The 26,010-nt window shown below is 44.7% G+C and overlaps 1 protein-coding gene across 2 annotated transcripts in view; it reads left to right on the forward strand.

Moving 5' to 3' along the window:
• MAP4K5 (mitogen-activated protein kinase kinase kinase kinase 5) overlaps positions 1 to 26,010 on the forward strand; it is a 220,512-nt gene that overhangs the window by 149,264 nt on the left and 45,238 nt on the right. For both annotated transcript variants that reach the window (XM_068254176.1, XM_068254177.1), the window contains exons 11-16: positions 3,931 to 4,012; positions 4,170 to 4,286; positions 13,144 to 13,222; positions 16,341 to 16,396; positions 18,715 to 18,779; positions 25,337 to 25,379. In XM_068254176.1, coding sequence (XP_068110277.1) covers positions 3,931 to 4,012; positions 4,170 to 4,286; positions 13,144 to 13,222; positions 16,341 to 16,396; positions 18,715 to 18,779; positions 25,337 to 25,379 — 442 coding nt within the window. The remainder of the gene's footprint in view (positions 1 to 3,930; positions 4,013 to 4,169; positions 4,287 to 13,143; positions 13,223 to 16,340; positions 16,397 to 18,714; positions 18,780 to 25,336; positions 25,380 to 26,010) is intronic.

The raw sequence follows: 26,010 nt of genomic DNA on the forward strand, positions 1-26,010 counted from the left end.
ACAATCACCACTGACCGTTTTGTACAGCAAAAGTTGACTGTGGTTTATCAGAGGTCGGGGGAGGCTTTTAGCCCATGTTGTGATACTGCAGATGGGTTCTGTGTTTCTGGTCTTGCTGAGTCACAGATTTATTTTTTTTGGCAGATACAACATTTTAACCAGTTCCTCACCGCTGTATCGTGTATCTGCAGGGCGTTTAAATCGTGTACATGTACTGTTTTATTGTGTACATGTACTGCGGCGTTTACAGCGACGAGCGACACACACACACACCCCACGACATCTGTCACGACCCTTCAGTGGCAGATTACTGATTGGTACTCACCAATCACTGTCCCTGCAGTGAATCATTTTCTGGCATCAATGAAATGCCCTGGGGATTCACATCTCTTCACTACTTCCTGTGTCCCGCTTAGCACACTGGATAGTATTGGGACATCTAGTGGCCGAAAATAAAGATACACCTACAAATGTTAATACATGTGCAGATGTATAAAAAATACCACATTTTAACCCCTTACTTCCCCCTCCTGTCTGTATAATTATAGTTATTGTTATTGCTATTGATTAAAAAAAAAAGAGTACAGCATAAAAACCTTACCTTAGGGACTCAGCTTTTTGAATATATATGTCATTAGGGTATATCACTATTACGTTTGCAAATTATGTCTAGTTATTGATCTAGTATAAAGAAACGCAAACGGAAAAAAATACACCTTTATTTCCAAATAAAATACTGTTGCAGTACATTGTACTAGGGACACAATTTTAATGGTGTAATAACCGGGACAAACTAGCAAATAAAACATGTTAGATTTATCCATTGCAGCACATCTTATTTTAAAACTATAATGGCTGAAAACTGAGAAATAATAGTCCCTTTAAAATGCAGCTAAAATAAAATAATTCTTAGCAAAAAGTACCACCCAAAGAAAGCCTAATTTGTGGTGAAAAAAAACGATGTATAGATAATTTTGGTGTTATAAGTGGCGATAAAGTTATGGGTGAAGGAATGGGAGGAGTGTAATGTGTGAAAATTACTCTGGTTTTTAATGGGAAATAACGTGTGGTGTTTTTTCATGGTGTTTTTTGTGTGTTGTTTAGTTTTACCTTGTCTTAACTACTTTGTCCTTCCCCAACATTTGGTTGTACTTCCACGTCTTCCAGCATCTCATATTTTTATAACTCTGTAGTGAGAACACTGCCTTAAGACAACCATGGTGTTTAGTTAATTAGGCCCTTATTCAATTCACGTTTTCTCCTAAGTTTTCATTTTTCACTTCTGTTGAAAAAGTACCAAAAAGTAGACGAAAAGGAGCTGTCGGCATTATTCTGTGTATTTTCTTGCTTGCTGGAGGTTAAAATGGAACTAAACTCTGAACTTTCTCTCTGCTCTAGTGCATTATCCATCATGATGACCTTTAGGGGAAAACATTTCTGCATTACGATTTATGGAAAGCCTAAAAAACCCTGAAGCCTCAACCTGGATTCAATTTGCAGGCGGCACTGAAAGGGTTAAGCCTCAGTGTTCATCTATAAGTAGACGGCTTGCAGGCTTTATTCACAGCTATTGATAAAGACAATTTGGGCTGGTTAAACAAATAAAACAGCAGCAATTAATATTAAATAACTACTGTATACCGTATGTGCAATGGAGACTTTTCTTTGTGCACTGTGCAAGAGTTTGGGTCCAATTTGAAAGCCATTTTATTGATAAGGTGCAAAAATTTCACCTCAGAGAAAACGTGAATAGAATAAGGGCCTAAGTGTTCAAGCTTAACTTTGAAACTTAGAGGAACTTCAGCCTAAACAAACATACGGTCATTAAGTTACATTAGTTATGTTAATTAAAATAGATACCCTGTTTTAAAAGAACAGGCAAATGTTTGTGATTTCATGGGTGCTGCCATCTTTTTCATGGGGGGCAGACATCTTTTTGGCTGAAAGGAGGTGACAGGGAGCATGGGACACAGTTCCAACTGTCCTGTGTCCTGATCACCCCTTCCAGCTCCCCGCTCTAGGCTTAAAATCTCAAATTCAAAATGAAAAAAACAAAACAAATTTGTGCTTAAACAGCAGAACAAGGACAACATCAGATATCCCATCATGCTTTTCACAGAATCAGGGGAAAATGCCCGGGCAGTTTTCTTCTCTGCAGCTAAAAATGAGGCTTGGGTAAGAAAAACGAAGTTCTGATGTTGTGAAACTGTTAAAGAAACACCAAGCCTTTTCAGTGCTGCTGAGTAGATTTTTAGTCTGGAGGTTCACTTTAATTTTCCCTGTAACCAGCTTCCATTAATAAGTATTTGAGGTGATTCTGGGTTAAAGGACAGCTGAGGAGAATGAAAAAAACTAACTTTACTTGCCTACAGCTTCTTGCAGCCCGCAGAGGTCGTGTCTGTCCCTCGCCGCAGCTCCGCTCTTCTCTCTGCTCCTGCTGACAGGCTCACAAGTATAGTCTGCACCTTAGGTGCGGGCGTGTGCCCACACCCACGTCACCAGAGCGTACTGCGCCAGTGCAGTACATTCCTGATGACTTGGGCGCACAGGGCCGCGCATGGGCAGAAAAAGCTGACCCACTTAGGGTCGCTGATACTTCAGAGCCTGCCAGGGGGAGCAGAAGAGAAAACCAGAGCTGCAGCGAGGGACAGATGTGACCTCAAGGGGCTGGAAGAAGCTTCAGGTAAGTATAGCTCGGATTAGGATAGGGAGCCCTCTGAGCAGCACTCATCTTGAAAAGCGTCATTCTGGATCTTTAAACATGCTCTTGGTTGAGACATTTCTAAACAGCCTTCCCAGCATGTGTATTAGGTTAAACTTTTCTCAGTACTGATAAAAATTGTATTCGTTGTTGTCTCACTGAGTGATTTCCTAACTTCCTGTCTGCAAATTATGAGCGTTATTACAGATGACAACACTACAGCAAAAAGTTTCCCATTCTGCTGCCCCTGTAGCAACCAAATTAAATATTTAAAGAAAACCTGAACTGAAAATTAAAAGACAAAATAAACATACACAAGTTATACTTACCTCCTGTTTAGTTTACTCCTTAATCTATTTTTCCTCTCCTGCACCCTGTTTGTCCACTGTGATCAATGGAATTCTCCGGCCTCCATTTTGAAAATGGCTATTACCCCATAACAGCTTCCTGGTCAGCACACTGTTAAACTGTAACATCGCCCACTTGAGCCATAGGGAAACATGGACACATCAGTTCTCCTCTCAGCTGTAACTGACAGCAACTGATATATAACTGACAGCAACTGATATATTTCAGTTCTGACAAAATATTGTCAGAACTGGAAGGGATCACTGTAAGAAGGAAATGGTGAGCTTCTGAGAGGAACTGATGGCAAGGTAACTATGTAATGTTCATTTGAAGTTACCTCATGTGTTTATTTTAAATAATTTTGCTCAGTACAGGTTCTCTTTAAGCATGCTTAGTATTATAAAAAGTGCCACTTTTCAATATTTGATGACTAGCTATAGAATAAGATGTGGACTTTTCTAAGCATTTGATTTTAGCACAGAGCACAGAAGGATTTTATTTGGCTGCTGTCACATGAATGACTACAGCGATTGCAGAATGTCACTACAGATGTCCTTTAGCTCTGCAAGAATCTCTTGCATGAAGTTGTGAAAATGCACGTGTGGCTGATTACTTCATTGCATACTGCAGAACTTGCCACATTACACTGCAGACTTGCGATGTCTCTTATCTCTGCAAGTTATCGCAGACTGCCTCGATGACACTGAGATCAGCACATTGTAGGGGCCCTAGCATATTTTCATAAAAATTATTTATTTCTCTGCAAATAGCTCTTTATGTGTCTACCATGTGTTTGGGAGTCTGTTTTAACACTTAGAAATACTTTCCTAGTAAATTGTGTATATTCTTACATGTGTGGTCTGGAATTTTATATTTTTCAGGACTCCAGTATTTCATAACTTTGTAAAAGTTGCTCTCACCAAGAACCCAAAGAAAAGACCAACTGCAGAGCGACTGCTGACAGTGAGTGTCGCCGTCTGCATTATTGTGTGCCCACCACCTGCTGTATTGTATGTTCCCGCTTGTCATGTTGTGTGTCCCCGCCTGCCATGTTGTTGCCGTATTGTGTGTGGCTTGTTTACATCTGTCTCTGGAATGACGTCGCCCTTCTCTGTTTCAGCATACGTTTGTGGCACAAGGTGGTCTGTCCAGATTACAGGCGTTAGAGCTGCTGGATAAAGTGAACAACCCAGACCACCATCACCATTACATTGAGCAGGACGAAGATGACCTGGAGGTGAGTGACCTGCCAATGTTTTCTAGTAAACTGATCCTGTCATTTAGTAGGTGGCGGGTTGGGTCAATCTGATAATCCCTCACTGTGATTGGGGCGTGGTTTGAGGGAGAACACGAGCCTGATGTTGCAGTATCGTTAATATGGTTGGGTGCTTGTATTTGTGAGACCATATACTCACAATGTTGAGTTGCTATTCTGCAACCGCCAAATGCGCATGCTGAGAAAAACAGTCTCTGCTCGGTATCCCGGTTCCTTCCGGAGCTGGGCGGTCCTTCTCCTTCTTTATTCTTCTCTGTCTGCTTGGATCGCAAATTTGGGCGAATTGTCACCTCACTTGGAGGTGTATTACTATACTGGAAAACGTTTTTTTGAGGAGGCGCCCTTGGAATTTAGTAAAGATATATGTGTGTGTGTGTGTGTGTGTGTGTGTGTGTGTGTGTGTGTGTGTGTGTGTGTGTGTGTGTGTGTGTGTGTGTGTGTGTGTGTGTGTGTGTGTGTGTGTGTGTGTGTGTGTGTGTGTGTGTGTGTGTGTGTGTGTGTGTGTGTGTACACACACACGGCTTACCTCTGTTTTAGACTCATGTTAGGTAAAAAGGTTCTTTATTGAAAATAGAGAAGTATACGTGTAGACAACGCATTTCACGGGTCTCTGTCCGCTTCCTCAGGTCAATAAAACACCTTTTCTATAGCAGTGGTCTGCGTGGGCTTTTTACCTAATATGAGTCTAAAACAGATGTAAGCTACCTCATTTTGTATATATGTGTGTATATATATATATATATATATATATATATATATATATATATATATATATATATATATATATATATATATATATATATATATATATATAATATCTTAACTAAATTCCAAGGGTGCCTCCTCAAAAAACGTTTTCCTGTCATTTAGTAGTAGACCTATTGATGTGAAGGTAGAAAGTAAGAGTACTTGTGACATGGGGAGATAAATGTGCATTTACAGGCCCAATCCTACTTAGAACTAGACCGTGTTCCTTTCTTTCTCACTGTAAAGGTTAAGAACCCAGAGCTCTAAGTTACAGTTTCACTGTAGTAGACCGTAGTTTAAAGGCCCATACACACGTCGGATTTCCGTGAACGACGGGTCGTTTGAACGTCCCGTCGTTCAGTCGTTCGCCTGCTAAATCGGGCGTGTGTACAGACTGTCGTTCGCATGATAAGAGTGACAAAACAATTGAGATGCGCAAATGTATATAGTCAAATCAGGCAGTGCGCCAATATTTTTATAGACAGTTCAATATTGGGTTTGATATAGAGCGCTACACAATCCTGCTCCTGAAGGAGGGGAATCCTCTCTGTCACAAAAGTTCTTTTGTATTGCCAAAATGGTTCTCACCACCACCACACCAAATATTGGAAAGGGACTCACCCTTTTCTAAGACCCCCAATTAGGTCTTAGTCTCGCCTTGGGGTTATTCCCAGGTCACCCCCGACCTTATCGAACTGTGTCTTTAGTGGGCTAGGCCAATCCACAAGTGCTGACAGATAACCTCCAAATAAAAAATCTCACATAGCGTAATACTGTATGGTTTTAAAAACCTTAAAAATTTATTGCACTTACAATTTTCTCCAAGTAAAAGACAGCATGAGTTTTTCAACGGGCTCTCCCCCGTATTGGTGGCCTCCGAAGGGCTCCCCAAATATTGCTACTCGGTCTAGCTGCCACGCGGTCAGCCTTCCGTGTAGTTTCCGCGTTTGCCCCGCTGTTAGCTCTGCACTCCACGCCGTCTCAGGTCCCGCCCTGAGACGGCGTGGAGTGCAGAGCTAACAGCGGGGCAAACGCGGAAACTACACGGAAGGCTGACCGCGCGGCAGCTAGACGGAGTAGCAATATTTGGGGAGCCCTTCGGAGGCCACCAATACGGGGGAGAGCCCGTTGAAAAACTCATGCTGTCTTTTACTTGGAGAAAATTGTAAGTGCAATAAATTTTTAAGGTTTTTAAAACCATACAGTATTACGCTATGTGAGATTTTTTATTTGGAGGTTATCTGTCAGCACTTGTGGATTGGCCTAGCCCACTAAAGACACAGTTCGATAAGGTCGGGGGTGACCTGGGAATAACCCCAAGGCGAGACTAAGACCTAATTGGGGGTCTTAGAAAAGGGTGAGTCCCTTTCCAATATTTGGTGTGGTGGTGGTGAGAACCATTTTGGCAATACAAAAGAACTTTTGTGACAGAGAGGATTCCCCTCCTTCAGGAGCAGGATTGTGTAGCGCTCTATATCAAACCAAGCATGATAAGAGTGAGTTTGAGCGATCCGCCCGGCGGATCGCTCAAACTCACTCTTATCAAGCGAACGACAGTCTGTACACACGCCCGATTTAGCGGGCGAACGACTGAACGACGGGACGTTCAAACGACCCGTCCACGGAAATCCGACGTGTGTATGGGCCTTTACTCTCAATGGCATACCTACGGGGAAGCGAAGGGGCCGAAGCACCCTGGGTGACAAATAGAAGGGAGTGACAAAGCCAGCGGCTGCTAAAAGCCGCTCGCATCTGCTTTTCCTGGCTGCCTGTCGCACACACAGAGACAGTGTCAGACCGCTCCCGTTCCTCTCACGGTCCCCTAGTTCCAGCGTTGTTACCCCCGCAAGAACCCCCAAAGACAGGCTACTCCATACTGCGCATGAGTGATCGCGCTCTGGCGTAGATGTATCTTTTGGTTGCAAGGATGAACATAGTTAAATGCTCCCTTTTAGAATACTTTGAAATTAAACATGGAAATCCATGTAGAGGTTTATTTACTAAAGTCCAAAAATGCTGGAGAACGTAAGTAACCCTTCAAACTGGAATCCTATGGTGTCCCTGTCCAGGCAGAAATGTAGTTAATCTCAGGGCCCATTTCCACTAGAGCGAATCTGCATGCTGATTTGCATAGCCAATAATAGTCAATGGGCCTGTTTCCACTTGTCAGGAAATCTGTGCGGTGGACTGTGTATAAAAAATCCGCACAGCCGAGCCGTCAGAATTCGCACACCGCAAGGCTAGTGTGTGATTCGCATTTTCCATCTGAATTCGCATACGTTTTTGTGTACAATCAATGTAAAAGCACACAGGCACTAACATGGTTAAAATCGCATACTTACAAAAATACACGAAAACATATGCAAATTCGCATACAAATGCAAATTCGTTTATGCGTTTTCCGCTAAGAAATTGCACCACACTAGTGGAAATGGGCCCTTATGCCTTCTTCCCCTCCTACTACATGAGGATGTAATTTTACATTTATTTGTGAAAAAGAAAGCTGGTAAATACCTTTATTTGGATGTAAACAGCAATGGTTATGTGCTCACCACTGCTCCTTGAAGTTCCCCCTCACTGGTGTGCCCATGCCGCACTGCCTTCTGGGAGTGTAGGTGCGGCCACACTGTGGCTCACCACCCCTTTCAATCCAGGCATGGAATGTTGTCACAGCGCCCCCTACCAATGGTGTCAGGTGGAGGGTTCTGTATGCAGACTTCTGGCGGGATGCCTAAAGGAACATGCCAGTCTTTGGAGGACAACAAGCAGCAGCCGTGTCATGTGGATACTGCTGTACCTGAACTCTTGCACAGGACAGAAGGAAAACATATAGAAATGCACTCTGTATGCATTAATAGCCTGTCTACTTCCCCCTCATCTGTGACTAATCACAAATTGTAATTTGATCCCTCAGCTGTGTCAACTGACTGCCACGGCAGAGAGGCAATAGGTAAACACAGCATGTTAACCCTATGTCTGCTTCCATAAAAGCAGGAAGTTGAAACGCTGCAGATTCATTTCAGGATTTGTATCAGCTGTAACAAAGAAATGTTTTTGTTTAAAGGTTATTATGCTGTTGCGTATCTATTAGAGCAGAGAGGAAGTTCTGAGTTCAGGTCAGCATTAAGATTAATGAATATCAATAAAGTGCTCATCTAGAAAACCTTATTCTGACCCACTGTTAAAGAGACTCTGAAGCCTCTTTAAAAAACAGTTTTTAGCTCTTATTTATGTTAAGGATCTATGCCCAACCTAAAACGCTGCCATCCCGCGGCTGAAGGAGGGTTTTATCACCCTCAAATCCCCAGGGCAAAAATACCAGACTTTCTTGGTTGTGGATTTTGGTGCTCATGTAGGCAGAGCTTTCAGCTGCAGCTCTGCCTCCATGCGCATCAATCAGCCGCGGATCTCCGCCACTCCCCCGCCCCTCTCAGCGAAAGAAGTCTGAGAGGGGCGGGGATTGATGCGAGGATTCCTCCTCCTCCAGGAAATGCTCCCCGTTTTTGCCCTAAGATTTGAGGGTGATAAAACCCTTGTTCAGCCGCGGGATGGCAGCATTTTAGGTTGGGCATAGATCCTGAACATAAATAAGAGCTAAAAACTGATTTTTAAAGAGGCTTCAGAGTCTCTTAAGTAGTACTAGTAAATTTTGTAATTATGATCATAATAGCAAAATGAGTAATTACGAGTATATGGATCATTTTTATAATTGCTATATTTTTTTGTAATGGCTAATCTGTAATTACGCACAATTCTGTCTCATTACAATAAATTTTCACGTAATTACGATAAATGACGAGTATACATGAAATTATGAGTAAATGCGAAATTACGATGTGACATTACGAATTACAACGAAATTAATTAAGAGTTTGCTGAAAATGACGAGTTCACATCATAATTGCAAATTAGGATGCAACATTTTGGCTCATCGCTACTCTTGAGCAAGACGGGGATTTCTAACTCACAACAGTCTAATTATGCACATTTCTGATCTAGTTTATGCATTTATTATCCTGACTATTCCGAATATAATATCCACCCTCACTGTAGTCTACAGACACATCTTTATTCCTTCCCCACCCCACTCTATAGGAAGCATGGATGCTGAAGATCTGGCACAGAGAGCTTCCACAGCACATAATGATTAACAAGAGGCTGCTGCCCATGCCAGAGGCTCAGTGACTGCTCAGTTTGTGCAATCTGTTTTTTAGAACTCATGGAAATGTATGTACAGCTCATGCTGAAAGTACATGGTGACAGCATCTCCTGGGAATGTTTTCTGCACTCCCTAGACTTAAAGTAGACTTGCACAGGGCAGATGGAAACCCTAGAAAAATGCACCCTGTATGTTTTTAGAGAGTTTAGCGTGTCTAATTCCCCCTGATCTGTGACAAATCACAACTGTAATTTGAACTCTCTACTGTGTCAGCTCAGGAATCTCAGCTGCCTTGGCAGGGCAGCTAATTTGTAAACACAGGATGTTAACCCCATGTCTGCTTCCATGAAAGCAGGAAGTAGACACACTGCAGATTTATTGCATGATTAAGATCAACTGTAACAAAGAAAGGATTTTCTGTAAAGTTATTATGCTGCTGCTTATCTTTTAGAGCCGAGAGGAAGTTCTGAGTTCAGGTCCGCTATAAAGGGAACCTGAAGCAAGAGGTATATAGAGGCTGCCATATTTCCTTTTAAGCAATACTAGTTGCCTGGCAGTCCGGCTGATCCTCTGGCTGTAATACTTTTAGCCATAGACCCTGAACAAGCCTGCAGCAGATTGGGTGTTTGACATTATTGTCAGATCTGACAAGATTAGCTGCATGCTTGTTTCTGGTGTTATACAGATACTACTTCAGCCAAATAGATCAGCAGGACTGCCAGGGAACTGGCATTGTTGAAAAGGAAATAATTATGGCAGCCTTCAAATACCTCGCTTCAGGTTCCCTTTATAGCGGACCTGAACTCAGAACTTCCTCTCTGCTCTAAAAGATAAGAAACAGCATAATAACCTTTAAATACAATAATACAATAACACTTCTATAGCGCTTTTCTCCCATAGGACTCAAAGCATTTAGGCTCGTTCAGATTCAGTAATTGGTAGTAGGATGAGTCACACAACAAAAGTTATATTTCTGCAAATGCCAAACTGAACAGGTGGGTTTTCAGTCTGGATTTAAACACGTTCAGGGATGGAGCTGTCCTGATCTGCTGTGGTAAGGAGTTTCATAACATAGGAGCAGCATGGCAGAAGGCCCTGGGACCAAAAGTTTCCAAGTGGACTCTGGGTACGACTAGATTATTAGAACCTGTGGGTCTGAGATTGCAGGGATTGCTACGCAGCTGTAACATTTCTTTCATGTATCCAGGGCCCAGATTATGTAGTGATTTAAACAAGTCCTTTTTTGGAAGACCAGTGTAAAGAGCATTGTAGTAGTCCTTTAAAGGGAAGGTTCAGGGAGGGGTTGAAAAAAATAAAAATACATATCCACTTACCTGGGGCTTCCTCCAGCCCGTGGCAGACAGGAGGTGCCCTCGCCGTCGCTCCGCAGGCTCCCGGTGGCCGACCTGGCCAGGCCGGCTGCTAGGTCGGGCTCTTCTGCGCCCCACGTGGGCGCGCTGACGTCATCCAGGCTGCACTGCGCCTGCCCAGTACAGCCCGGAGGACGTCCGTTGACGTCAGCGCGCCCCCGTGAGGCGCAGATTGGAGCACAGAAGAGCCCAACCTGGCAGCCGGGCCTGGCCAGGTCGGGTCGGCTACCGGAAACGACCGGGAGCCTCTGGAGAGGCGGCGAGGGCACCTCCTGCCTGCCACGGGCTGGAGGAAGCCCCAGGTAAGTGGATATGTATTTTTATTTTTTTCAACCCCTCCCTGAACCTTCCCTTTAAAGAAAAACATTTCTTTATTACAGCTGATCCAAATCATGCAATAAATCTGCAGTGTGTCTACTTCCTGCTTTCATGGAAGCAGACTGCTGAGGCAGCTGAGATTCTTGAGCTAACACCGCTGAGAGATCAAAAGCAAATCTGAAGGGAAAATTAAGTGAGAAAAGCAGTAGCGTCTATAGTCCTAATCCTAAGTAGGATTTTCCTGGAATCCCATAGTCCTGTTTTGTATCGAAGGGCTTGTTTCCTGCATGCAGATTCGCTTAAGCAATAGAAGTGGATGGGCCTGTTTCCACTTGTGCGGGATTCTGTGCGGTTTGTCGTGCAGAAAGAACCTGCACGGCAGACCCATCAGAATCCACACGCGATTCAGTCTTGCGGTTTTCCCAGCGTTTCCGCGTGCGTTTTCGCTTAAAAACCCATGTCAATGCTTACCGGCATTGACATGGTTAAAATTGCGTTGCGCAAACTGCGAGCGATTCCACATGAAAATCCGCATAGAAACGCCAACGAAACCACAACCGCGTGCGGATTCGTTGCCACGATTTTCCCATCGAAATCGCCCCGCAGTAGTGGAAACGGGCCCTAAAAGTCACAAATGTAGGTTTAGTTTTTGTGGCATCAGGTGAACGGTGACAGGTTTTATTGTTTTTCACCTCCCACACAGACAAATTATAAACAGTTAAAGGATTCATCTGGGAGAAAAAGTTGTATAAAAACACATATCTACTGCTGACAGTCCTGTCCAGCTGAATTGGATGGCATCCTCCTTTGCCCCCTGAAATGCTTCATATTCGATCTAATCGGTCAGTTCGCTTTTTACAATGTCCACTCGCGCATGCACGGACGTTGAAGAAGAAAACTGCGCCTACATGCCGCAAAACCAGATTCAAACTGCGCAGGCGTGAGGTTAATTACTTCCGGTTTACAGGCCCAAACTCTGAGGTCGGGGCCTGGACCGAATAGATCAAATACAGGGAATTTTGAGGGGCAAAGGAGCACATGCTCCAACACTGCTGAACAGGACTGTCAGCAGTAGGTATGTGTTTTTATACAACTTTTGTAATGTTTTGTAATATACCCATACATCTACTGATTTTGCAGGCCGATCGACCATCAAATTCAATAATTTTATCAATGAAATTGATGAAAATCGGTGCTGCAACAAACATGCCTGATAAATAATTTGATTGATTTTAGGCCAAAATCAGTTGATTAGACATGTTGTAATGATCTCGGTCACGTGGTCAGTTGAGTGCATGAGGAGGTAATGGCAGCCGATATCGTGATGTACGCGACAGATCCATGCTGTCTGACTGCAGAGAATTGGTCATGTAGAACTCTGGTTCTTAGCCCTTACGGTGAGGGAAAAAAAGGAACGCATTGTGCTTGAAGACCGATTATAACAAGATGGATGTAATCACGCTAAACCTTTCATCTAAGGGCCGGTTCACATGGACACTTGGTGGCATTTCCCGCTAAGCATTCGGGACTCATTGGCTAAACGTTCCCATTGAAGTGAATGGGAGTGTTTAGCATCGCACAGTTACCATAGATTACCAATCTCAATTATCAATTGCAAACGCGGTGTTCCGATCCCGCTTTTTCCTGTTGTTTCAGGCGACCCTCTAGGGTTGCCTAACTGCCATGTCTTTAGGTCCTCTAAAAATGCCAATCGGGATGGGAAGCTGACGATCGCCGTACAGCCGCCCCCCGAATGAGTCGCCACAGGACGACGCGGCGCCTGTGCAGTAGTTACTGCTCAGGTGCAGTATGGTCCCGGCCGTGGGAGCGTGACCGGGGCGTGGGTGCGGCTGGAGTGCGAATGCGCAACTTGTCAAGAGTAGTGGGCCATCCAACAGGAGCGCCCTCCTGGGAGACAGTGAGGGACCGAGCGGCTTCAAGGGGGCTGGAGGTAGCCCCTGATAAGTATGGAACCTGAGACTTCTTTCGTCTGAGGTACACTTTAAGGGTCCGTGCACAGCAACCATTTTGGCGAGGAGGAGATGGGAAGCCTTTAGACGATCCAGAGGCTTCCCTTTACCTAGGTAAGTCATTTAAAAAAATAAAAACCAGCTGCTTTGGGTTCACTTTAAGATGATGTATTTTTTTATAGTAGTTTTGGAGCAGGGAAGCCCTGTCTGGCCTCCGGGGAGGAGTAATCATATTCATTGTGGTTTTCCTGCAGCCTGTCTTGGCCGTGCGACACACCATTCGTTCCACCAACAGAGGAGTAAGAGCGGAGAGGACTGCATCTGAGCTGAACTGTAAGTTCTAAATCTGTGCCTAGCTCATCTTCATCATATGGCATGTTTGTTTTGGCTGAGTGCAGCTGGTGTTTGGAATTGCACTTGTGTTGGCACTAAAACCAAAGCTAAAGTCAGAATAAAAGAAGCACCAATAAACTTGAATAACATCTGTTTTTGGCTTGTATTGTTCCAGGCAGTGTGTATTTCTGAGGCTGTCTCCTGCTTATTGCACACTGCATACTTTGCTTATGACCAGGCTGCAGTCCAGTCCTTATACACATTTTCTTTTGTTCCTTTGCTATGTACTAATATTGTTTCCCAAGTCTAGTTCAGTACTGGACCACCACCAGTGTGATTACCACCTGGGGCGTTAATTCATTTACTGTAACTTTTCTCCTGCGTTTTTTTTTTTTTACCAATTTTCAATCTTATTTGCTAAATAGCTTTGCAACACCTAACAAGCGAAAAAGTTCTGATAAGTAGGTAAAAAGTTGTATCAAATGTGTTTTAAGTATTTTTTTTACTTGCTAGTTGTTTAAAAGGTATCTCACTGATAAGGTGAGGGGAAAAAAAATCTCAGAAAGTTAATTGAATTAGAGCCCTGATCTATTAAGGTGGCCATGGATCTAGCAATTTTGTTGGCGATCGATCCAGAGACAATCAGAGAGAGATCTGTTGGCCACTATAAACCGCAGGCCAACTTCTGAATCGATTTCAGGATGAAATGTTTAGTGAATGGCCTTGTGACGCCACCCCCATGTGGTTGCCGGTGTTATAGCACGTGGGGGGCATGCAATACATCACACATGGGCCCCATGTGCTATATGCCAGCAATCACGTATAGTCATGTATAGGGGTAAATTAAAGGGACTCCGAGCAGTGCAGAAACTATGGAAAGATGCATATCATTTTAAAGCTCTCTTTCTCCTCTTTCCAATGATATATAAACCGCCACCCTACGGCTTTTAGTTTTCGCTATGTTCGTGATTGAAATTGCAGCGGATGCGATTTCAATCGCGAAAATAGAGAAAACTAAAAGGCGTAGGGCGACGATGTAGGTGTCGCCAGAAAGAGGAGAAAGAGAGCTTTAAAATGATATCCATCTTTCCATAGTTACTTGTATTACACAGGGCGACACTTTCCCCAGTGTCAGCAGCTCCATTCAGCAGAATGGAGCTGCTGACTTTAGGAAAAAGTCGCCCTGTGTAATACAATGTAACTATGGAAAGATGTATATCATTTTAAAGCTCTCTTTCTCCTCTTTCTGGCGACACCTAAATCGTCGCCCTACGCCTTTTAGTTTTCTCTATTTTCGCGATTGAAATCGCGGCCGTGGCAATTTCAATCACGAACATAGCGAAAACTAAAAGGCGTAGGGCGGCGGTTTATATATCATTGGAAAGAGGAGAAAGAGAGCTTTAAAATGATATGCATCTTTCCATAGTTTCTGCACTGCTCGGAGTCCCTTTAAGTGAATATACTAAAAGGATAATTTAGGCAGTTCCCTTATACTACATAGAATTGGTAAGATTGGATTAAAAAATTGTACCATGTATGGCCACCATGAGTTTGTGTCCTTTAACGGGTTTCCCTTGTTTATAATATGCTTTGAAAGATTGCTTAGAACTGCATTTCTGCAATTGAAAACACGGCTCTCCTGAAGTGAGTTTATAAAAGGACTTTATGATGCTTTTTTTCACAACCCATCTTGTGCAAACATTAAAGCCCACCTGCCTGGGAATCCCCTCAGTTTTTCAGTCCTCTCTCCATGTTTGTGTTTTCCCACCCCTTCAAAGCTGCACTAAGCCCAGCCGGCGCAAGAATAGATGCTCTGCCTCCTTCAGTCATGCTTCCAAATGGTTGTACATAGCAGTAGTGTTGCTCTCTACAAGTAGCTACAAGTACTCAGCTACTTGTATTTGAAATTTAAATTAGATTGCACTGCCCACAACGGGGGTGGGTGGGTGGTTGGGGGTGTTAACTTACCTACCCCGCTGCCAATAGCCGATGCATTCCACTCGCGAACCATGCAGCTCCACTACTTCCTTTTTCAAACCTGGAGGGAAGAAGTAGTGGAGAAACTAGGTCCGCGAGCGGAATGCATCAGCTATGGCAGCGGCATAGATAAGTTAACAGAATCCGGCTGTAATTTGTCGTGTTGTTGCCCTTCTATTGCTGTGGACTATGCGTGCAACTCTCTCATTCACCAGCCTTTTTCAACCAGAATAGTCCTTATCACTTTGTTGTTTTGTTTTTTTCTCAACTGCCACTATGTAAACACCTGAGATACTGTTAGCAGGAGAAAACAAAAAAAGAGTTGTAATTTCAGAGATGCTAGCACCAGCTCTTCTTCCACCAATGATGATCCCTCATTCAGAGTCACTTAAAGGGACTCCGAGCACCTCTGATGGGCATGCCTGTAAGACTCCGACCAGTACTGCAAAGTACTTAAGATGCATACCGTTCTGTAGCTTGTGCTCTCCTCTTTCATTTGATGCCTGAATCCCCATTCTACACCAAATAGTTTTTATTTGATTTCAATTTAAAAATTGCGGCTGCCATCTTGGCTATGTTATAACTTCCGGGTCACCCCTGTCTTCTCTGTTAGAGAAGTACATCACTGAATGAAGCAGGAAGAGGAAGTGACATATATGACCATTGCAAGGGAGGGGGGTCATAGTGCGACTTTGTTGGAAGTCGTCTGGCTTAAAGGCATGCCCATGAGAGGTGCTCATAGTCCCTTTAATTTTAAATTTTTCGTCATACTCATTTTGACATTAACTTCCATGATAACAGCAACGTCCGAAGCTGAGCATTCCTTATATAAGCAACTCTACATCACTGTTGGACTAGTTTACTTTTAATTTAGAAGTGTCTATTTTTTTTGCCTCTGTGTATGTTGCATATTCATGGAGGAGGTTAGCCTGGTGCCAGTGGCTCAATTAAAGTTTTGCTATGGGACCCCCATGGTTTGTAGTTATCTGACTTTAGCGCTGTTTTTAACACCAATGCATGCTGGCAGTTTCTGCTTACTCTTTTGTTTTATTTCGTTCCACGGTGACCATTATATTCTTTAAACAAATTCAATCTCAGTGTTGTTTTCTGTGCATCTGATTTATTATATTTTTCTTTCCAGTTGATAAACTTCAGTTCGAGCCACCACTTGTAAAGGAGACAGAAGCCAATGACATTGTGAGTCCCGTGTTGCAGCAGTAAATAATCCTTAGGGCTCATGCAATCTTATTTGCTCTTTTTGTGTGGAACAAGTGGGTCTTTCAGCTCAACTCCTGGAGGATCTGCGAACTGCTGGAGAGGGAGTTGTGGGTTTGGAATGCTGCAGGAGCTCTTAAAGAGAATCTGTACTCTAATATTCTTACACTAAAAAGCATACCATTCTATTCCTTATTTTCTCCTGGGCCCCTCTGTGCTGTTTCTGCCACTCTCTGCTGCAATCCTGGCTTGTAATGTTTTTAACTTTTTATTAATGTTAAGCAGTATAGCTAGTGCTAAACCGCCGCATCCCCTCGGCAAGACGAGGAGTTTATACCCCCCAAATCCCCTTGTCTTAATTGCGGGGAGCACTTCCTGATTGAGGCAGAGCTTAGGGCTGTAGCTCTGCCTCTCGTTGCATCAATCCCCGCTGATCGCCTCTTCTCCCCGCCCCTCTCAATCTCCTTCACTGAGAGGGGCGGGGAGAGCCGGAGATCCGCCGGCAGATTGACGCGCATGGAGGCAGAGCTGCAGCTCAAAGCTCTGCCTCCCTGGGCAGCAAAATCCACAACCAAGAAAGTCATGGATTTTGCCCTGTGATTTGGGGGTATAAACTCCTCGTTTTGCCACAGGGATGCGGTGGTTTAGCACTAGCTATAGTGCTTAATATAAATAAAAGTTTAAAACATGGATTTTGACTCTCTTCAGAGCCTCTTTAATGGGAGCGTTTTTTAAAAGATTGCTCAGAAAGCGCTGAGGGTCAGAAAAGCTCTCAGAAAGCGTTTATTGTTTGTCTACAGCCTTACTCCCTTTTGGCCAGTAGAGTGTGAAGATTTCCTAGATAAAGCAGGTTTTCCACTCACAGAACATCTGCCCCCTGTAGTGGTCAGAGGGAGCATACAAAAGGTCATATCAGCAAAGCTACCTCCGGCTGCTAGACCTCTGTCCCCCCCCCCCCCCCACACACACACACACACACACACACACACACACACACACACACACACACATCTCTCATAGCGTCGTTTGGTCATGACATTAGTCTGGCATTGGGAACAGTATCCGTTTAGTAGGCTGCTACTGCCCCTAGAGCAGGTTGTGTCACTCAGCAAATACACCAATTACTACTCTGCTTAGCTGCCCCAACCAGCATTCCAGTATGCCATTATGGCACCCGTTATTCTGCTGGCAAAACATTGTTTTCGGAAAATCAATAGGAAAATCAATAAAAAAATGGGCAATTAAGATTCAAGTGTGCTTACTCTGTCCTAGGGATAAAATGAAGTTGTATCTTTCCCTTTTTAATAATAATGCCTACACACAATCATTCCTCACACACCCGTTCCCTAGATTCCAGCCCCACCACAAGCACACACACATGCACTCATTACAATTAACAAACTGATAGCACTCAGCTACATTACAGTATATTATACTGTCTCTGCAAGATGAGACTTCCTCAGAAGCTTGGTGTGCCAGTGCCTCCTGCTGGCAGGTTTTGGGACTGTCATTGACACAGTTTACTGTGTGAAAAAATGTGACATGATTATTGTCTTCATGCTAGAATTAAGATTTACGGTTTTCTTTTACACATTGCATCTACTGATACTCACACATTTGGGTTCACTTATTAATGGCCAAACATGGTGGTTTGGGGAATTTGTTGTTTTCCACAGGAGACTTTTTCTTGTCAGAGATAATCACATAATCAAGGCTGGAGATATGGCAGCTGTAAACTGGGTGCCACAGGTAACACTGCCATATACTGCTCTGTCCTCCAGGCAGTTTGGTTGCTGTGGGTAACCTTGCCATACTGCTCTGTCTCCCAGACAGTTCGGGTGCTGTGGGTTAAACTATAATACTGCTCTATCCTCCAGGCAGTTTGGTTGCTGTGGGTAACTTTGTCATACTGCTCTGTCTCCCAGGCAGTTTGGTTGCTGTGGGTAAAACTGCCACATTGCTCTGTCCTCCAGGCAGTTTGGTTGCTGTGGGTTACACTGCCACATTGCGCTGTCCTCCAGGCAGTTTGGTTGCTGTGGGTAACACTGCCACAGTGCTCTGTCCTCCAGGCAGTTTGATTGCTGTGGGTTACACTGCCACAGTGCTCTGTCCTCCAGGCAGTTTGGTTGCTGTGGGTTACACTGCCACAATGCTCTGTCCTCCAGGCATTGAACAAATCATGGCCTTCGCTGTCATTTCTCGCATTGCTCCTTTTCTTTAGTGATCATTTACTTTCAGCTTGAACTTTATCGATTTATATTATAGAAATTCATCTAAACATTTATTTTTTGCTTTTCTAGGGTGGAAATCAAGACAACGATTTTGCACATAGCTGGAATCCTTTTGCTAATGGAGCAAACAATGAGTAAGCAAGTTATTTTGTAAAGAGAATAACACAACACATGAAAGCGCATCTTAGAGATTATGATCAGTTTTTGCATCTCTCCCCCTATGATGGATTTTGTAGAACGCCCAAAAATCATTATTAATACGTAAGAGCTGTCTTTGCTTTGCAGTCATTTAATTCATTATTGGGGTAGGCTACTGTGTCTCATGAGAGACGCCAATTTATTTTTATTTTTTTTATTGCTGTCACTTTTTACAAGTGTTTTATTTTGGTAACCACTGTTGGGGGGGGGGGGGGGGGCTTACAAAGGGTTAATACAGTCCTGGGCAAACTTCGGTCCATAGCGGCTTTGAAGCTGACCCTTCACTAGAATGCTGGAATCTTCCCATCAGCTCCCTTCCACTGTCCTTACAAGGTTACAATGCACTCACCCTCGTTCCAGCACCGATCTTCATGTGACACGCTGGTACGTAATGACGGCATGCCACAGGATGCCGTCCTGTGGCATGCTGTCATTACATACCAGCGTGTCACATGACACCGCCATTGATCGCCACTGGCACAAATGATTGAGGGAGCTACGCCCAATCATTCCCCCACACGCTGGAGTCCAGAGGGAGAAGAAGATAGGATCGGGAAGCATTCTAGAGGAATGCAGCGTGACCAAATAAACATTTTCCCCCCTCTAGGTTAATACGTATTGTAAATGTATTTTTTCAGCTAGCCACAAAGCCAATTTAATAATGGCTGGTGTGCGCTGTCCACAGACAGATGTATTTTTATTGTAATTTTACTTTTTGGCCACAAGGTGGGGCTATACACTTTCCTGGTTACCAGAAAGGGTTCGATTTTAGGAGAAACTTTTACTTTCATTTTTATGAATTGGAGAAATTTGAAAGTGCAGTAAAAAAAATAATCCTATACTTCTAAATAAAAAAGTAATAAAAAAAAAAAAAAAGCCAAAGTGACAAAATTAAAAAAAATAAAATAAAAAAAAAATCTAAGTTAGGGACTTTGCTTTTTATATATGTCTGCCATGAGGGAATACTACAGTTATTTATGCAAATAAGGGCTTGTAATTTTTGATAGAAAATCAAAACACATAATGGGGAAAATACACCTTTATTTCCAAACTAGTCCAAAGGCCAGCCTGTTAAAAAACGGGCACTAGGTCACAGCCGCTACCCCCGCAATGCGCGCACATACGCGTCCCGCTTGCTCGTTCCCCACCACTGTCTGAAGTATATGCACACAGGGAGCTACTTGCTTGGTGGTTGGAAAAAGCTGTAATTTCCCACAATGCAATACGAACCTTTGTGAACCATACACAGCAAGCTGTCAGAACCGGCCCTGTGTCCTAACTGCCCTGGCTGTGCACATGTTCAGTACAAAAAAGCCAGGGACACACAACCAGTCAGTTGATGACGCAGGAACACTTGCATTTTATTGTATAGGACAGCGGTGGCGAACCTATGGCACGCGTAGCCTAATCTGCTGGCACGCCACCGCTGCTTATGAACTGGCCGCAGCGTCTACTAGACGCCGCCGTGCCAGTTCATAGCCCGCAGCCCCGCAGTCTCCCGGGAGGCAGACCAGGGCTACGGCAAGATGGCCGCCGAAGCCCTGTACTGAAGACTATTTGTCTCCAGTACAGGGCTTCGGGCGCCATCTTCCCGTAGCCCTGCACTCTGCCTGTCAGCGGCAGCGCGGGAGACTCAGCTGCAGAAGGAACGTCCGGGGGAGATGCGCGCCAGAGCCCAGCAGAGAGAGAAGACTTCTGTCAGGTGAGTACATTACTTTTTTTGCAGGTGAAATGCGGCCCACTGTGTTATTTTCTGCTAAATGCTATGTTTCCCACATTGTGTTTATTTACTGTGAAATGCTGCCCACTGCGTTTGTTTTCTGGTGAAATGTGGCCCACTGCGTCTGTTTTCTGGTGAAATGCTGCCCGCTGCGTTTGTTTTCTGGTGAAATGCTGCCTGCTGCGTTTGTCTTCTGGTGAAATGCTGCCCGCTGCGTTTGTTTTCTGGTGAAATGTGGCCCACTGCATTTGTTTTCTGGTGAAATGCTGCCCGCTGCGTTTGTTTTCTGGTGAAATGTGGCCCACTGCGTTTGTTTTCTGGTGAAATGTGGCCCACTGCGTTTGTTTTCTGGTGAAATGTGGCCCACTGCGTTTATTTTCTGGTGAAATGTGGCCCACTACGTCTGTTTTCTGGTGAAATGCTGCCTGCCGCGTTTATTTTCTGGTGAAATGTGGCCCACTGCGTCGGTTTTCTGGTGAAATGCTGCCCGCTGCGTTTGTTTTCTGGTGAAATGCTGCCCGCTGCGTTTGTCTTCTGGTGAAATGCTGCCCGCTGCGTTTGTTTTCTGGTGAAATGCTGCCCACTGCGTTTGTTTTCTGGTGAAATGTGGCCCACTGCGTTTATTTTCTGGTGAAATGTGGCCCACTACGTCTGTTTTCTGGTGAAATGCTGCCTGCCGCGTTTATTTTCTGGTGAAATGTGGCCCACTGCGTCGGTTTTCTGGTGAAATGCTGCCCGCTGCGTTTGTTTTGTGGTGAAATGCTGCCCGCTGCGTTTGTTTTGTGGTGAAATGCTGCCCGCTGCGTTGGTTTTGTGGTGAAATGCTGCCCGCTGCGTTTGTTTTCTGGTGAAATGCTGCCCACTGCGTTTGTTTTCTGGTGAAATGTGGCCCACTGCGTTTATTTTCTGGTGAAATGTGGCCCACTACGTCTGTTTTCTGGTGAAATGCTGCATGCTGCGTTTATTTTCTGGTGAAATGTGGCCCACTGCGTCTGTTTTCTGGTGAAATGCTGCCCGCTGCGTTTGTTTTGTGGTGAAATGCTGCCCGCTGCGTTTGTTTTGTGGTGAAATGCTGCCCGCTGCGTTTGTTTTCTGGTGAAATGCTGCCCGCTGCGTTTGTTTTCTGGTGAAATGCTGCCCACTGCGTTTGTTTTCTGGTGAAATGTGGCCCACTGCGTTTGTTTTCTGGTGAAATGTAGCCCACTGCGTTTGTTTTCTGATGAAATGTGGCCCACTGCGTTTGTTTTCTGGTGAAATGTGGCCCACTGCGTTTGTTTTCTGATGAAATGTGGCCCACTGCGTTTGTTTTCTGATGAAATGTGGCCCACTGCGTTTATTTTCTGGTGAAATGTGGCCCACTGCGTCTGTTTTCTGGTGAAATGCTGCCCACTGCGTCTGTTTTCTGGTGAAATGCTGCCCACTGCGTTGGTTTTCTGGTGAATTGTGGCCCACTGCGTTTGTTTTCTGGTGAAATTTGGCCCACTGCGTTTATTTTCTGGTGAAATGTGGCCCACTACGTCTGTTTTCTGGTGAAATGCTGCCTGCTACGTTTATTTTCTGGTGAAGTGCTGCCCGCTGCATTTGTTTTCTGGTGAAATGCTGCCCGCTGCGTTTGTTTTCTGGTGAAATGCTGCCCGCTGTGTTTGTTTTCTGGGGAAATGCTGTCTGTTGCGTTTGTTTTCTGGTGAAATGTGGCCCACTGCGTTTATTTTCTGGTGAAATGTGGCCCACTGCGTTTATTTTCTGGTGAAATGCTGCCCGCTGCATTTGTTTTCTGGTTAAATGTGGCCCACTGTGTTTATTTTCTCTTGAAATGTGGCCCACTGCGTCTATTTTCTGGTGAAATGTGGCCCACTGCGTTTGTTTTCTGGTGAAATGTGGCCCACTGCGTCTATTTTCTGGTGAAATGTGGCCCACTGCTTTTTTTGGGTAGGGGAAATGTGGCCCACATTGCAAGATTTTCTGGTGAAATGTTGCACACATTGCGTTTATTTTCTGGTGTCTGGGGTAACTGTTGCTGCATTTATTATTAAGGGCTCATTCATACTACAGAACGTATGCACGAATGTGATTTCATGCATGCGCTGCCAACGCACAGGGATCGCACGGAATGCACGTTGTGGTGCGCTAAAGCGTGGACGTCGGCAGCTGTACCCATCGGGGAAACGTATGCGTTGTGCGTTAAAATGTTCCCAGATGCGTTACAACGTAACGCATGGGAACGCACACCTGTAGTGTGAATGGTAACATGGAAGTCTATTGACTTTCATGTTACCATATGAATCTTACATTATGTGCGTTGCGTCAAAACTGACAGCGCAGCACATAGTGTGAATGAGCCCTTAATGGTCATAGTTGGCTATATTTGCTGCTTTGGGGTTACGGCGGGTATAAATAGCATCATAGAGTTTCTGCACACCCATGATGCGAATCCTCGTTTCACCACATCATGGCGGAAACACTGCTTTCTTATGCCTCGCTGTTACATCATTACGTTAGCTCCGCCCATACAATATCATGGCCACGCCCATTTTCGGCGCTGCAACCCCGCCCCCATTGGCACTCGGAGATAAATAAGTCGGTGTTAGGTCGCAGTTTGAGCACTCGGCCTCTGAAAGGTTAGCCATCACTGGTATAGGATAATCACCATTGTTCTACTAGGCACATAATTTAAAGAGAAAGCGAGAATAAATCTCGCTGATTCTCTTATATATAGCAGGGGCAAACATGCAGGGGGGGGGGGGGGATTTGGGGATTAAGGGACCCCCGTTCAGCGGCGGTATAGCAGCGTTTTAGCAGGGGCAAACATGCCCCTGCTATATATAAGAGAATCAGCGAGATTTATTTTCGCTTCAGATTCTCTTTAAACCTTGCAATAACCGGGACAAATAGGCAAATAAAGCTGAGAAGTATCTTAATTACCCAATTATTTTCTTATTCCCATTAAAACGCATATAATATAATTCTTAGCGCAAATTACCACCCAAAGAAAGCTTAATTTGTGGTGAAAAAAATCCAAAATATAAAGTTATTGGCGAATGATCCTTGAGGGGGAAAACCCCTTAGTGGTGAAGTGGTTAAAGTGTACCTGAGGCGGCATGATGAGATAAACGTGTATGTACAGTGCAAAACATATAAATAACCAGGCTGTTTCCCTTTTTTTTATTTTGTCACCTGAGATTTAGGTTAATTTCTGGCATGCAAATGACAGCGTCTCCCTGGTTGGTACCTTGTCAGGAATATAGTAAACAACTTACAGCCATAAAAGTTTTCTTGGCAAAATATGATGTCGCAGGGGAGGGATAGAAAAAGTTCAATTGTTCATGTATTTTAAATCTGGGACTCTTAACCTCCCTGGCGGTCAATGAAATCCGCCAGGGAGGCAGCGCAGCACTATTTTTTAATTTATTTTTATTTAAATCATGTAGCTAGCCTAGCACTAGCTACATGATAGCCGCTGAGCAGGGGCATCCCCCTCCGATCGCCTCTGGCGATTAGGCCCATCAGGAAATCCCGTTCTGAACGGGATTTCCTTTAGGGCTTCCCCGTCGCCATGGCGTCACCGACGTCATTGACGTCAGACAGAGTCCCGATCCACCCCTCAGCCCTGCCTGGCCCTAATTGGCCAGGCAGCACACGGGGTCTCGGGGGGGATGGGTTTTGGTCACCCTCTAACGCGGCGGGTAGCGGCGATCGTAGGTAACACGCAGCTAGCAAAGTGCTAGCTGCGTGTATAAAAAAAATATTATGCAAATCGGCCCAGCGTGGCCTGAGAAATCCTCCGCAGCGGCTTACCTCGTGTCCAGCACGGGGTTACCGCTAAGGAGGTTAATAGACTGCCACTAAACAAAGACAATAAAAAATGCAATCTACTTTGTAAATGTTATAGTATAAAATGAAACCATGGCATATCTAAAAATCATTTTTAGGAGTAGGAGGGCAGATCCAGTCGTTTACCTCATCCAGTTTCTTTTCACCTCGGGTTCACAAAAAATTTATTAAGGCTGCTTACACACTAAGACGTTACAGGCGTATGTTAGTGCGCCTGTAACGCTCCCTCAACGCACAGCAATGTAACACAAGTGGGCTGTTCACACAGCCCACGTTGCGTTACATGTAACGCTGCACGTTCTGCCGAAAGTGCAGCATGCTATGACGTTAGAGCGGCTATAGCCGCGTTAGACTGTTTGCACATGCTCAGTGGGGGGCGGAGAGGAGGCGGGGAGATGCAGCTACAGGAGCCGCGCACATGGCTACTTAATATTCACTGCACTGGCGGCCGCTGATTGGCCGGCGGGACCACGTGATGCGGAGTGTCTCGCTCCGCATCACATGGTCCCACCGGCCAATCAGCGCCACTCTGGGAGACCTTATACGGATAGAGCTGCCTAACGCGGCTCACTCTACCGTCCTCTCCCGCACCACCATACGTTGCATTAGGTGCACGTTATGCGACCTTAACGTAGCACCTAACGCAACGTCTTGGTGTGCAAGTAGCCTAAAAGGTATAGATCAGACATTACGGAAAATGTAGGATAGATCAATTTTCAATCGCTTCCCAGCTGGAATCTATTAAAAATCGATGCGCTGTATGTGGTTGACCAATTCCTTTCAGAAAGGAAATGAATTCTAACATCTGTTGGAAGTGTATAAGTGTATGGCCAGTTTTACATTTAATTGTCACTCTTGTCATTCAGTTCCCAGGCAGTGTGTGCTGATTGCTCCATCTGATAAGCTGGCTGCAGAACTCACTGTCACTATTTCTTTTTTCAGTTCTACCATGAAAAGAGCTGTTCCTCCACCATTACCTCCAAAGGTAAAAACATAGTTTTTTATTCTTCATTTGTTCTTATATAAGTATTTGTAAATATTGTAGAGAGATGTCTGCATAGGATGTCATGGAAATGTTATGTGTACTGTTGATCATGTATATTTTTGTCCTGGGTGTTTCTTGAAAGGACATCTGCAGGAATAAAGGAGAATGCAAGTAGTTACTGTTGTCCATTTTAACCACTTAACGACCAGCTAACGCCGATAGGCGTCGGCAGGTCTTAAGTGGTATAGCATGGAACGAGCGGCCTTTCCATGCCAGTTCACGGATGGTGCCTCCGTGAACAATGTGCGAGCCCCCGATCGCGGCTTGCACGTGTAATGTAAACACGCGGGGTCCTGCCCCCCCTCCTCCCCCCCCCCCCCCCCCCCCCCCCGCGCAAGGCCACACGGAGCGGCGGCGATCAGACCCCCCCCCCAGCAGGTTATCCCCCTAGTGGGGAAAAAAGGGGGGGGAAGTCTGATCGCCTTTCCATTAACTCGATCGGTGATGCGGGCTGTAGAGCCCGCGCAGCACCGATCCTCCACAAATCCCCTGGTCCTTAAGTGGTTTTAATGCAAAACTAAACCCGGAAATGAACAAGACGAATTGTGATAGCAGTCAGATTACGTTAATG

This window comes from Hyperolius riggenbachi, chromosome 9 (assembly GCF_040937935.1).
Source record: "Hyperolius riggenbachi isolate aHypRig1 chromosome 9, aHypRig1.pri, whole genome shotgun sequence".
NCBI classification, from domain to species: domain Eukaryota; kingdom Metazoa; phylum Chordata; class Amphibia; order Anura; family Hyperoliidae; genus Hyperolius; species Hyperolius riggenbachi.